The sequence below is a fragment of the Bactrocera oleae genome, chromosome 3 (assembly GCF_042242935.1).
Source record: "Bactrocera oleae isolate idBacOlea1 chromosome 3, idBacOlea1, whole genome shotgun sequence".
Classification (NCBI taxonomy): Eukaryota; Metazoa; Arthropoda; class Insecta; order Diptera; family Tephritidae; genus Bactrocera; species Bactrocera oleae.
The window spans coordinates 18,304,483-18,317,619 of NC_091537.1; the positions used below are offsets into that span (position 1 = coordinate 18,304,483).

The following is a 13,137-nucleotide window of genomic DNA, read 5'->3' on the forward strand; positions in this document are numbered from 1 at the left end:
GTTGAAGCGAACGGTAGAAGCAGTGGTAACTGTTCAATTACATTGCGCTATCATAAGATAAGTCCTATCAGCTGATTCGGTCCACGGTTTTGCGTCGATGACTGTTTGTGCCATAAATCGAAGTATGGTACATATCTATTTTGGTCTACTTTGATTTCTGTGGGTTGACCAGGCTCTTAAAGCCTCACTGGCTATAGTCTGTTAAAATTGTATTGTGTAAGATTAAGGAACATTCTTGGTTTTTTTTCTGAAGTTTAAAAAATGCCTTGTCTTGCTCTGAAGACTTTAGATCGTCACTTGCGCCTCGGGAGGAAAGGAAAAGAAAGTGTACTAAGGGGCTAGTACTCAAAAGCTTAGTTCGTGAAAGTCTCTATTGTGGATTGTGTTTTAAATAATCAGTTGGATATACATGAACAATTTTTTTTGCGCATAATTACCAATAGAGACAAGGTAATTCCCATAAAGCTTCAGTCATGATACTTCTGTAAAGGAGAAAATATCGAGAGCTTATCACAAGTACAAAAGAGAGCCATTGGACTTTATCATTGGACGATTTCGGCAGTAGGGATAAGGCCTCATTTTAAGACTTATCAAATAAGTTCTTACAATAAGCAATCAGAATCTCTACTACTAAAGAGCGATATATCTTACTGAGCTCAGAAAGCAGCCTAGACCTCCTACAATTAATCTGTATCTGAGGAGTTTTCACAAAATAAGTTATTAGACTAAAACAGGTTTTATTTTGGGTATATTTATATTTATCTTTCAAAGGCAAATATCTGATATTTCATAAAAAAATATTTTGAAAGACCTTTTGGAACATGAATTCCGAAACTATACGTTAGTTTTGTTAATTAGTTAAAAATTCTTTAAAAAATTTTTCATTTAAATTTTGGAAGGATAAAAATAGTAAGTTGAGTTAAGTGGGTTTATCTAACTTCCGAAGTCTATGCTTAAAGAGTACTGATATATATGTTTAGAGATTACAAAAATATAAAAATATATATTAAAGTTATTAACATTTTTTTTATCGCAATATGTAATATCAGTAAATTTGCGTATGAATAATGATTAGTCTGCGCTCTCACCTTTTTCTAATCCCCACTCAACGCATTTCTTACGCAATTGCAATTGTTGCGCCGTAGCTGTTTTTATTGTAATTGTTGTTGTAGTTGTTCGGCATAAGCCTTTTTTGTTTCACTCAAAATTCACACCGAATCGCGGCAAGTAAGTACAATAGCATTTTTTGTGTTGCTTGCTCGCTACGTATTTATATGTAAATATGTGGAAAACAAAAGCGTTTCACACAAAACACAACCGTCGCGGCATTCAAGCGCTAAACAACAACTCAAGCAGACAAAGAACGATGAGATTGCTGATGAGCTTGCTGTTGAGGTTGATGTGAAGGTTGATGCTTAGGCCTGCTGATAAATGCTGTATGCTGGAGATTGTGCAGATTACGCACCGAGAACTGTCGGCTGCCAAGCAGTAAATACCGAAGGTGAGCAGCGCGTGCTAATTTACAACGAAACTGTACAGCAACAGTGTTATCCTTCAATTATCCTTGTGTATCTCAAGCGGATTTCAAGTCGGATTATTTGTTTTACAAATGCATACTCGTTCGTTATTGTTGCGATTTTTTTTTTATTATCTTCTTTTTTAGGTTTTATTTATAATTTTCATATTACAATGTTGTACGATTTGCTATTGTTATGATTAACGGTAATATTAAAAAATATATTTTTTTTTTAAAACAACAAACCGAACTGCTGCCTATATGTGTGTGTGCGCGCGTTAAATATTTCACTCATTTTTGCTTATTATAAATTTCCAACTGATTGAACCGATCACTCATTGCACTTCCACATGTGTTGTGTCTATTTATTTATTTATTATACTTTTTTTTTGCAATTATAAACTCGTGCGTAATTTTTAATTAACATTGGCATTTGTTTTTGTTTATTTTTTTAATATTTTCAATACTTTTTGTATGCTCTCATTTTTCTTTTTAATTCAAGCTGCAGGTTTTAATTTTTTTTTCGCATCTCTGTAATTTCCTACATGTAGCATCACATGAAAAATTGCAATAGCAAAAAAATCCGCCCAAAACCGCAAAAGTTAATCGTATATAATATATTTACTCAGTTATAATTTAAATCTGCTGATTAATCAGCACAATGATAATTCAAGTGTTGTTTACAAAGTACCATTTCATTCTTATTTCTGTGCATTCGCATACACACACATACACATGCATACACCTATAAATGAAATTTCATTATTGTGAAATGTTTTTATAAGCACGGGATGCTTTTAAATTTGCTTGCTTGCTATTTTCGGTAAAATTTATTTTTAAAAATTTTTATTTTTTGTAGAAAAGCCGAATCTTTGTATGAAAAAAATACATTAAGTACTTAAATTGTCCAAAAATATATTGCTTACTAACCTACCAAATATCAATATTTTACAAAAAACAATTATAATTATTTATATAGAAAAAACTTTTTATTCTATAATTATAAAATCTAGATTTATAAACAACTGCTCAAAATTTGGTGAGGTTTTTTCGATGAATTTTAGTACAAGTATGTATGGTAAAGTTACAACAACAGTAAAGCATTTTTGTTATTTCACAATTTAAACAATATATTTATTTTATAAGTATGCCAAGGGTAGTTTGGCTTATATAAACCGCTAGATGTCGCACAAGTTTAAATTGCTCCAAAAAACATATTTAAAATACGAAATATTCATAATTTATAAACCCTCTGTATAACTGATATTATTCTTATTTGGTTCGCATACTCATCCTATGAGATAATGTGGTCAATCTACAAATATATACGACAGATGTCGATCTGCGTAAAAATCTTACTAGTCTCATTTTATTATAAGAAACGCTTTTGTTTATCAATAAATTTTATAGTTTTTATTCATTTGTACAACCGTTAAAAATAATAATAATATACTTTTATTTTCGAAATAATTTACTATCCGACACAAAACCTCTGAAAAATTTGCTTTCAAATCTCTCTGGGTACGCTAAACATTCAACGTCAAGCACTTCTTAACTATTTAAAATGAAAATGCAGAATCAGCAAATCTAATATACCATAACTGTGCCGCGCAAATGGCTTCTGTAGTAAAATAATTTAATTACAGTGCGGTCTACCTTGTAAAAAAATAATTTGAAAAATAATTTTTTTTTTCTTTAATTAATAACTAAAGTAGAAATAAATCGTTTTTGGGGATATTGCAGATTTTTTAAAAATTTAAAATTTTTTAAATATAATGATATACATATACTTTTTATTACTCATACGTCACGGTGTACCTTAATCGGCCATGGCGTATGCGTAACTTCTAAATATAGGTAAATATTTTGTTAAATGATTTAAATTTCAAGAATTATTTATACAATTTCGAAATATACTTAATTGGTTGCATAGCCTAACGCAGTAAATGTATTTAAAATTTAAAGTTATTTTAAGGCCATAAGCCATAAAATTTTTGGGATAATAAAAGTGAAATTCATTCTTTCAATAATAAATTTTGTAGTAGTCGTACTAATGCAATATGTAAAAAAATTAGAATTTTCATGATACTCTCATTATTTTATTATTTGCGTTGTCAAAGTCTTTGCTGTTCTGCATATTGGCAAAGCTTGCATACATACTTATATAAATTTTACATTCAAAATGAGTCAATAAAAGAAAAAAAGAAAATAACATCAATAAAATAAATAATAAAACACAAAACGAGTTAATAAAAGAAAAAAAGAAAATTACTAAAGTAAAATAAATGATAAAACCAAAAAAAGTCGTTCAAGAGCAAATTTTGTGCTCCACTAAATTCTTAGCCCTCAACAAGGTGTGTTTCTTTCTAGTTGTAGAGGCTCGTTGTGATCATTCTAGCAAGTGGGAAGGTCAAAAACCTCCATCGTAGTTATTTAGAAGATGAGGAGTTAGAATTATCTCTTCACTACCTTTTTACACTTTTTCAGGCATTCAGGTGACCTACCTGGAATCGAAATTATCTCATCAGTATATGAAGATCTAAACCATAGATTCTTTTTTGTTAGATTTTAAACAAAATCATTGATATAAGACATAAAAAAGTGAACTCGAAAACAATGTGTACGATATTTCTATTTGCCCTTAAAGAAAGAATTGCAATTTTTTGATTTTATTTTCAAAGCTATTATTTATTCGATTCGATGTAGTGAATGTACAATTTATACCAGCGAAATTACTATAAAAGAACTAAACTTGCTAAATTCATGCATATTTAAATCAAAAAATATTTCTGATGTAAAAGTAATATAAATTTATAAATAATCTCAGCACGTACAGAAATAACTTTGACCAAACCACATCTATTTTTCAAACACATATGAACTCTGAACTTAATGCATCAATTAATAATTCGCCAATATATGCACGTAAACACACATTTGTAGCCATAATATATATATATATACACATTGATATATGTAAATATGTAGTTGTGCATAGCCGAAAGGCACACGAGCATTTTGGTGAGAGAAATAAGAAATGTATTTATTTGAGTGCCATTTGCGCGTGTATAGGTGAGAATAGTTGCCGCTGCTCTCACCCAGTTGAGAACTTTCTACACTTATAAGCATGTATGTGTGTATGTATGTAATGATATTCACCATAGCTACAACACCACACACCCCACTGCACCGCTGACACCACACCTTCAATATGAAACTCTACCAGTTGATATCCTTTAAGGAACTCGCATTCAAATACACATACAAACGCTTGCTTTTTGTTATGCATGTAAATGCGTAGGTGTGCATGTGTGAGTGCCAGCTTTTCAGATGATTTAGTTGGAGCTGAGCACTCCACTGCATGCGTGGGATTGGGTTAACAGAGCGAGTTAATATTCCGTTGGCGAGGAGCCACAAAGCTAGAGTTATGTATGCAGACGCGTATAAGCTGTTCGTCAGAGCGGAAGCACACAGGTTGTGGTAAGGAAAACATGTGAGCAAAGCAACACAGCTGTGCGCTTGAGAGTTTGCTGTTTTTCGTTTTTTTTTAATGTTTGGAGCAGAGGAGCTACACTTGAAAATTGATTTTTGCGGGTTTGATTTGAATTAATTCTTGGATTTTGGTTGGAAGATATTTGGAGGAAAAGTATATTCTTTTTGTAAATAAAAAACGATTTTTAAAATAACTTAAGGTGGTTTTGCTTTACATAATTTTTATTAATAAAATTTTTTTTTTAATAAAATAAATTGAGTACACTTTTTCCATATTTTTAAAAGATTTTATAATAAAACTTTGATTATTATTTTACACTGAACATAGCGTCTCAGTATATACGAACTAATACCTAAATTTTTGGGGTATCGATCTGAAATTTTGTGCATGTCCTTTTCTCTCCAAGAAGCTGCTCATTTATCAGAACCGCCTATATCAAAATAAAATCTTGTATGGAAAACTGGTTTATTTGACAAGGTGTTTTCAGGAAATTTGGCATGAATTATTGTTCAAAGTAGCGCTTTAATCTGAGAACAAATAGTTGAGATCAGTCAACTATAGCATATAGCTATCATACAAACAGTCCGACTGACCTCATAATCAATTTCTTGTATAGAAAACTGTTTTATTTGATGAGATAGCTTCATGAAATTTGACGTAGATTATTATCCAAGGCAACGCTATAACCTTCGATCGGACCACTATAGCATATAGCCGTCATACAAGCTAAACGATCAAAATTATGATAATGATCTTTTAATATCCTTTTTTGCTATAAAAAATGTACCTGTGAAGGGGGGGAATATTATAGCTTCGGTGCAGCCGAAGTTAACGGTTTTCCTTGCTTTCATTTCATTTTTTTAGCAATTAATGCGTATATTTTTTATTACTTATTATGTTTGTCCATCAAAATTCTTTAAATTGCTCGTTTTCATCAAATAAAATCATCACCTAATACTATTTTTTATACTTGTTTTTGTTGTTTTCATTTTATTAGAAATGCCGTTAGAAATTGAAAATCAATTTGCGCTCACTTCTTATTAGGAATTTGATTTTCAAGCTTTTTGTTTTTGTAATTTTTCGCCTAAACGTTGGCAACCATTATTTGTTAGCTTTTATATGTTGTTGTTGGTGTTTTCGTTTTCGTTATTGTTGTTGTTGTTTTATTCGCACTTGTTTCAGCCATTGAGGCTTTTATCCTTGAGTCGAGCAGTTGCCACAGGATGCTTAAATGCCCGCACAAACACCTACACTACAACCGAACACACACACACAAGCACATGCACTAACGCATTTGTATGTATTTAGATACATACATACGCGAGCGCTTAGAAAATATGCACATACAAAGAAACAAGCGCGCACACCGCTCGTTGCTTAAATCGTCTTCGCATTTACACTTGTCGCGCTGGCAAGTCGTACGCTCGCTTCGTCTGCGACTCGTATGTACGACGTGTATATATTTGCGCAACTTCGTGTATGCCGGTGGCGGTGGAGAGTTTTGCACCACTTAATGTCACAACGTTTGTACACTTCGTACTTTTGTTTTTGTAACACACTCACACTTTTTGTTTTTGTTGCCCGCTTCCGTTCGTGCTTCAACCTTGCGCGCTGTGTGTGTGTGCGCTGGTTTCGGTTCGTGTGTTTTGGTGAAAACGTTCGAATGCGATTTTCACCTTTTCGTGCATATAACTGTACGCATTTGTGTATGTGTGTGTTTAGTCGCCAGCAACAACTATGCAATTGCGAAGTAACGGCAAAATTGACGATTCACTTTTTCCAGACACATATTTTTTACACACACACACGCATATACATACCTACTCGCGCATACCTCGATATGTATTTATTAGCGAACCGTTAGTTTTTACTTTTCCTCTATGCATTTTTTATTCGCGATTTTTTTTTTTATTTTTTTTATATGAAAACACATTTTCACCTACTTTTCAAGTATTAGTATTTTTGCTCATCAACCTATTTTATACATATTTGCTTGTGTGTTTCGAACGCATCACCTTCCGCGCATTGCTACCCGTTGCAAATTCAAATTCGAACTGACTCGCTGAGCGCCAAGCTAACTGTATGGGCACCCATCGTGTGGCATATCGTCCATATGTGTGTATGTATAGCTGTGTTAGCGCTCAAATGGCGCTGTTGCTTTTCACTTGATGCTGGACTTTTCCAGGGGAGCGCGTGCAAATTGTTGAGTTCACACACAAATACATACAAACGCAAGCGTGTCATTGGGAGCGTGAGAGTTTTGTATAATTTTCTTCATCTCAATTGAGTAACTCACCTCTTGCCAGCTGTTTGTGTTGTTGCTTATAAAGACGAAAGCTTTTGAGAGAGCCACACAAATGTCACAGGTGTCCAACGAAACAGTCGTGGTAATGCAAATATGACAGGAATATATAAAGAAATAATGATTTGTTTACTTTTTTATAAAAACATTAATTTATATCAATAAAAAAATAATAATAATATTTTTAAAAGAAATTACTCACAGAAATAACGTATTTCTTCTATAGTATTGCCGGAATACATGGCGTATGAGTGACAAATGAAAATTAATAGAAAGTAAGAAAAAACGTTAACTTAGACAGCACCGAAGTTATAATACCCTTCGCAGGTGCATTTCTTATAGCATAAAAGGGTATAAAAATATATTTATCTTGATTTTGATTGTTTTTTTCGTTTGTAAAGCAGCTATATTCTATAGTTAGCCGATCTGAACAATTCGTTCGAAGCGTTGCTTTGCACAATAATCTATAACAAATTTCGTGAATATATTCTGTCAAATAAAAATTTTTCCATACAAGTTCTTCATTTATGTCGATCAGATTGTATGTCAGTTATATGCTATAATGGAGAAATTCTATATTATTTCTATATTGCTAGAGAAAGGTATGCTCCACTTGCAACCAATTCATCTAATGATTGATATTTACGGTATAAAATTATTTCACTAATTGGAGGCTTTTGTCAGGTCAGGAAGTGTTTGCTATGTTTTTGGTGGGATTGGCAGAGATTGTTCTATTTTTATTTGATCCACTATGGCCTTTCTCCTAAATCGGACCTGTACTGTCAGCAATTGTAACTTTTGAAGGAAGCAATCGCCCAGAAGCAGCCATCATTGGCCAATAGAAAAAGAATTGTGTTTCATCGCAACAACGCCAGGTCACACATAAGCACCCAGAAACTCCGTGAGCTTGGTTGGTAGATTCATATCCAGACCTGATACTAAATGACTACTACAGATTCCTGTCTATGACGAATAATTCTGTTGGTAAAAAATTCGCCTTAAGAGAAGCTTGCGAAAATAGACTGTTGCAGTTGTCTGTCCATAGAGTGGAGAGTTTGCCCAAGAATTGCTTATTTACAAGTTAGTTTAAAGTTTAATGTGCGCTTTTAAAGTATTCATGGAGCCTGATTTCACCAATTGTGCCTTTAAGCGGCTAAAAATTAGGTAATGTGCTCTCGAACAAAAGAAAAAACTCAAAATATATACTCATAATATTATATAATTACACTTTTTTCGGAGGTGATCTTTTTGACAACTGTTGCTTGATTTATACTCAATTTGGTTTGCCATTTCATAATGAATACACTTACTCGGGAACAACATTTCCAAAACATGCTAAATTTATTACCAATATGATGATAATTCACAAGCCACTGCTGAGACGCCGTTACCTCTTGACCGGCCATAATGTTACAGTCAATGGGAAACGCTATAAAGCCATGATTGTTGACTTTTTCGTGCCTGAATTGGAGGATATTGACGTAGACAATCATTGGTTTCAACAAGATGGCGCTTCAAACCATTCAGCCAACGAAACAATCAATTTATTGAAGAAAATTTTTTGATGAGCTTTACAAATCTTATGCTGCTGCTAAAAGCGATTTTTTGGAATTTCTTTACTTTAAATTATGGGACATCATTAGCTCAAAAACGAGTTGTATATTTTAAGGTAAAAATTTTAAATCTGACGTGCTTTACATATATTTAGGAATTTTTTATATCAATCGGTGCTATATTGAATCCTACCTGCCTATATCATAAAATGCAGAATTTTCTGAAGCTCTAGAGCTGTGGACGCGACGTCTTGTTACCAGACGCTTGACATCTTCCACACATAGTCCATTAGCATTCTTGTGAGTAATTTCCACCAATAGCTAACAAAGATCTCAAGTATAGTGCCCTTAGTTACTTCTTAATCAATGTGGAGGTCAACATCAGCTGTCTAATATTCCATTGCCTGTAGTTCTACCATTCTTAAACTTTTCTTGTTTCCATGACTTCTACTTAACTAATATTTTTGTTGTAGTTGTTGTTGTTGTAGTGGTTCCCAAATATCTTAGAGGAATGCTGTCGAGTTGTAAATTCTTTCCCGGATTAAAATCTGGTTCCGATCCGATTTTCAATAAACTACTTTAATAATAACAACGGCAAGCTGAACACAAAATCTAACCTCGTCACTAAGCACCCAACTAAAATAAACTCAATTTTTTCCGCGTTAAAAAAGAGATCACTTGTCGAAATTATTTAAACAATATAGAATTGTGTAGACAGTCTTGGCAAATTCATTGTGGGTCCATTTCGACAATACTTTCGGTGACACCAAAATAGTTTTAAGTTCGAGTGTGGAATATGTGGTTCTGTTATTGTTGTTATTGTAGCGGTTATTTGGGTGGTAAGGTTCAGGTTGATTGTCATCGAAGTCATCTAATGGTAGATCCAGAAACCGTGCTGTTTCGACGGGCTCGGACCATAGGGAGAAGGGTGTTAGATGTGTAGGGTTCGTTGGGCATGCAATGTTAGTGTCATGCGGAGACTCTATGTATGCTGGACATATATTTGGTATGTCATGGATCGATTTTGGATAAGTGATAGTTTAATGTGGCACAGTACCCAAAGCTAAGGTGCGCAAGGGTCACTCTAGATTCTCGTGGCAACTCGATTTCTTCGCCCGCAATGGGTGGGGCTTTGACTCCAAGTATACCATTCAATGAGAGAGAGTCGGTGAAGGTGATGATGTCTCCACTGTGAATGGCGGTCAGTGCATGTCTGAAATTTGTTGTCAATGTCGTCGACGTAGTCAAGGAAGGAAATCTTGATATACATGTGAGGCAGTTCCGCTTCAAGCAAACGACTGCAGGGTTGGCTTCTGGGAAAACATCCCAGCAGAAACTGCTTGGAGAAGAGCTCGTTGTGTTCCTTAACCGAAAACATACGGGCCTCGCTGTGTAGGTGTTCGACCGGAGACACCAAGAGGCATCCCGTGATAGTCCGGAATGCAGTGTTCTGACTAAAGCTTCTTCGTCTGCGTTGTACTACATCAACATATATGAGAATATTCTCCAAAAATTTGAAGATGACTCGGGAAGTAGTTTTGCAGATATGAGCATATTTGTTAGAATTTTACTTAGGTAATTGGTTTCCAAAACTTTAAACGCGTTTTTCTCGAAACGATATTTTCAGAGACGGTGTAGAATCGGCTGGGCCGATCGGCATGAAATTAAAAGACAAAAAGTTTTTAGAACAAAATAATGTTTATTTAGAATTAAATATTTATGTCTGTATATATGCATGTATGTACTTATGTAAGTCTCACAACTATATCACTACTTTTATTTCTTGCTAATAAGAAAACATACATACATACATATGTAGGGTTTTATTAGCAATCTTAGAAATACTTTTTCTTTTTAAATACATATATTTATATACATAAGTATGTATATACCATATATTTTTTTCCATTACAAATATAGTTTTTATAAATTGATAGCAATAGTTTACACATGTGCATACAAATTTACGTTACATTATTAAATACTTATAGATATATTTTTGGGGATTATAATGTTTATATGCATTACTAAATATTAATATAGTGTGCAAAAGTTATGTGGTGGTTTTGATTGATGTTAGCTGGTAAAAATTCTAGGCGTATTTATTGCTAATTTAATCGAGTCAGTAATAGTTTGCTATAAAACAAATATATAGCGAATTCATGTAACAACAAATAAGTATGAGAAATTCTGAAAAATAAATAAATTTTTTTATATATATTTTATATATGAAATCAATTTGTAAAAATCCAGTATAACTGTAGACTATTTTTGTCATGTATCCAGTTACGGATATACGGCACAACCAAAGAAAAAACATATGTATACATGTAGGTATGTACATATGTTGTAATAAATAAATAAACTTAATTGAAGGAATTCTTTGTGCTCAAAATAAATAAAATTAAACAATTCATAAATGCTTCATAACTAGCAAAACATTAACTTGGTATGCTTGGTAGAATCGAATAATGTGAATGTATGCGTTTGTACGCCCACTTAAGAGGGTGGCATCAACTCAAACATGGCATACTTCCAAGTCCATGAGCGCGCCAAGTTCTCAAAACGTGCGCGATTGTGTTCATACATGTAGCCAAGTTCCGGTTCCATGCAGACCTGTTAACAGCCAAATTTTATAAATTTAATATATTAGAGGTTTCACTTATCCCATATATACCTCTGTATATGGATCTGTGAGCAAACTTTGCACTGATAACAAAATTTTGGAAACATTCAGTGCTAGGGACCAGTTATGTTGAAAAATATCAATGCCCACGTCACCGTGACGTGACACATTAGGATGTAGAATCTTTGTTAGAAAGCGCACAGTGGGTGGTATCATCGGATAACTAAACAAAAGTTGAATTAGAAAAGAAAAAAGTTTAATTAGAAAAGGAAAATATTATGAATTAAAACGAAAAAATGTGTATATGTACAATAACTTACCGTTCGGGAAAGAATATGTACAGAAAAAACTTGCCACCTTCATAAGGACTGCCAGCCGGACCCAAAATACTCGCTTGCCAATATGTATTTTGTTTATCGAGCGGTATCGCATCAATACCCTCTGTTGTGTGACTATTCAATTGATGCGCATCGTTGCGTAGGAAATTCATACGTATCGCATTTTGACGTGCACGTGGTGGCGACTTCAAAGCCATCTGCAGCAAGCATGTGCGACAGAAGCACGAATTCATTAATGCACTATATAATTTCAGCCAATTCGGCACATCAACAATACACTGAAAGAGTGGCCAGCGCTCTTTCAAGTAGCGCATCCACATCATTTGTGATGTGTTCTGCTCTAAAATGCTGCGCCATTGTTTACACACTTCACTCGCTTTCCACATGGACATGTCGTCCAGGTAGGAGAATATTATTACCATAATTTCAACAGGCAACATTAATATATTATTTGGTGCTGCTACCGGCGCCACCATTTCACCTGCATTTGCACGTCTTTCACTCAATAATTCCAGAAAATCAGGCAAAGAACGTGGCGCCAGCGGACGTGGACGATGTATCGGCAACAACACCATATTTCCACGTTCCCCATCGCGTTCTAACGAACGTCGCGGTTCATTATCAGCGGCTAACGGTGCTACGTTATCGACCTGCATTTCATGAGCTGCGTTGACAGGTGCATTACGCACCACTGCATCTAACATGCCGACACCCTCCTCATCGTCCACATCATCTTCCACAACGTCGTCGACATCATCATCGTCATCGTCTTCATCCTCGTCTACTTCTTGTTTGTCTTTAAATGGCGGCTCATCATTGCCGGAGTCCTCGTCATCTGAAATCGTAGTCTCCAACTCTTCTTCAGCGGATTGTGTATTATAGAGAAAAGCGTGACAAGTGCCGCAAAGTGGCTCATCAAAATTAGGTCCATAATAACCGTTACAAACCCAACAAGCGCTGCTGCACTATAAGCATTGTAGCAATGAAAATATATTATTAAATAATATTTGTTAGCATATTTATATGGCTTACGGAAAATGAAAAAGTCTCCTCTTTCGCTGCTTCTTCCAACTCCTCATCATCGTCATTATCGCTCTCATTAAGTTGCTCCAACATCTTTTGTTGTTCTAGTTGCTGTTTTGAGAGGCACGTTGCCATTATATTTACAATTTGTTTATTTATATTTTAAATAATTTTACGATTCTTCTTGCCGATAAAATATACAACAACCGCACAGAAAACAAACTAATTTTGGGACTGGCGTCAGCTGTTGATGACACAGGATTGTAATTTAATTGTATGAATAACA

At 34.1% G+C, this 13,137-nt stretch overlaps 2 protein-coding genes across 4 annotated transcripts in view; both read right to left on the minus strand.

Moving 5' to 3' along the window:
* LOC106627507 (serine-rich adhesin for platelets) overlaps nucleotides 1-7,433 on the minus strand; it is a 135,937-nt gene extending 128,504 nt beyond the window's left edge. For 2 of the 3 annotated variants that reach the window (XM_014247649.3, XM_036366831.2), the window contains exons 1-2: nucleotides 6,830-7,433; nucleotides 1,089-1,704 (exon numbers count right to left, since the gene is read on the minus strand). The gene's annotated coding sequence lies outside the window, so the exon portion shown is untranslated. The remainder of the gene's footprint in view (nucleotides 1-1,088; nucleotides 1,705-6,829) is intronic. The other variant, XM_070106175.1, reaches the window with a different exon arrangement.
* A 3,110-nt stretch (nucleotides 7,434-10,543) lies between these two features.
* On the minus strand, nucleotides 10,544-13,111 carry morgue (modifier of rpr and grim, ubiquitously expressed). Its single transcript, XM_014247640.3, has 4 exons — nucleotides 12,861-13,111; nucleotides 11,811-12,793; nucleotides 11,542-11,713; nucleotides 10,544-11,480 (listed from the first exon to the last, which is right to left on the minus strand). Exons 1-4 carry the CDS (start codon nucleotides 12,984-12,986, stop codon nucleotides 11,364-11,366), a joined length of 1,398 nt encoding a protein of 465 aa, XP_014103115.1. The 5' UTR covers nucleotides 12,987-13,111; the 3' UTR covers nucleotides 10,544-11,363.
* Between the last annotated feature and the right edge of the window lie 26 nt (nucleotides 13,112-13,137).

Coding starts and splice junctions, on each gene's coding strand:
- morgue (XM_014247640.3), bottom strand. CDS start 12,986: ATGGCAACGTGCCTCTCAAAACAGCAACTAGAACAACAAAAGATGTTG. Junction 12,794..12,860: donor AGGAGACTTTTTCATTTTCC/GTAAGCCATATA, acceptor CAATGCTTATAG/TGCAGCAGCGCTTGTTGGGT. Junction 11,714..11,810: donor TACATATTCTTTCCCGAACG/GTAAGTTATTGT, acceptor ACTTTTGTTTAG/TTATCCGATGATACCACCCA.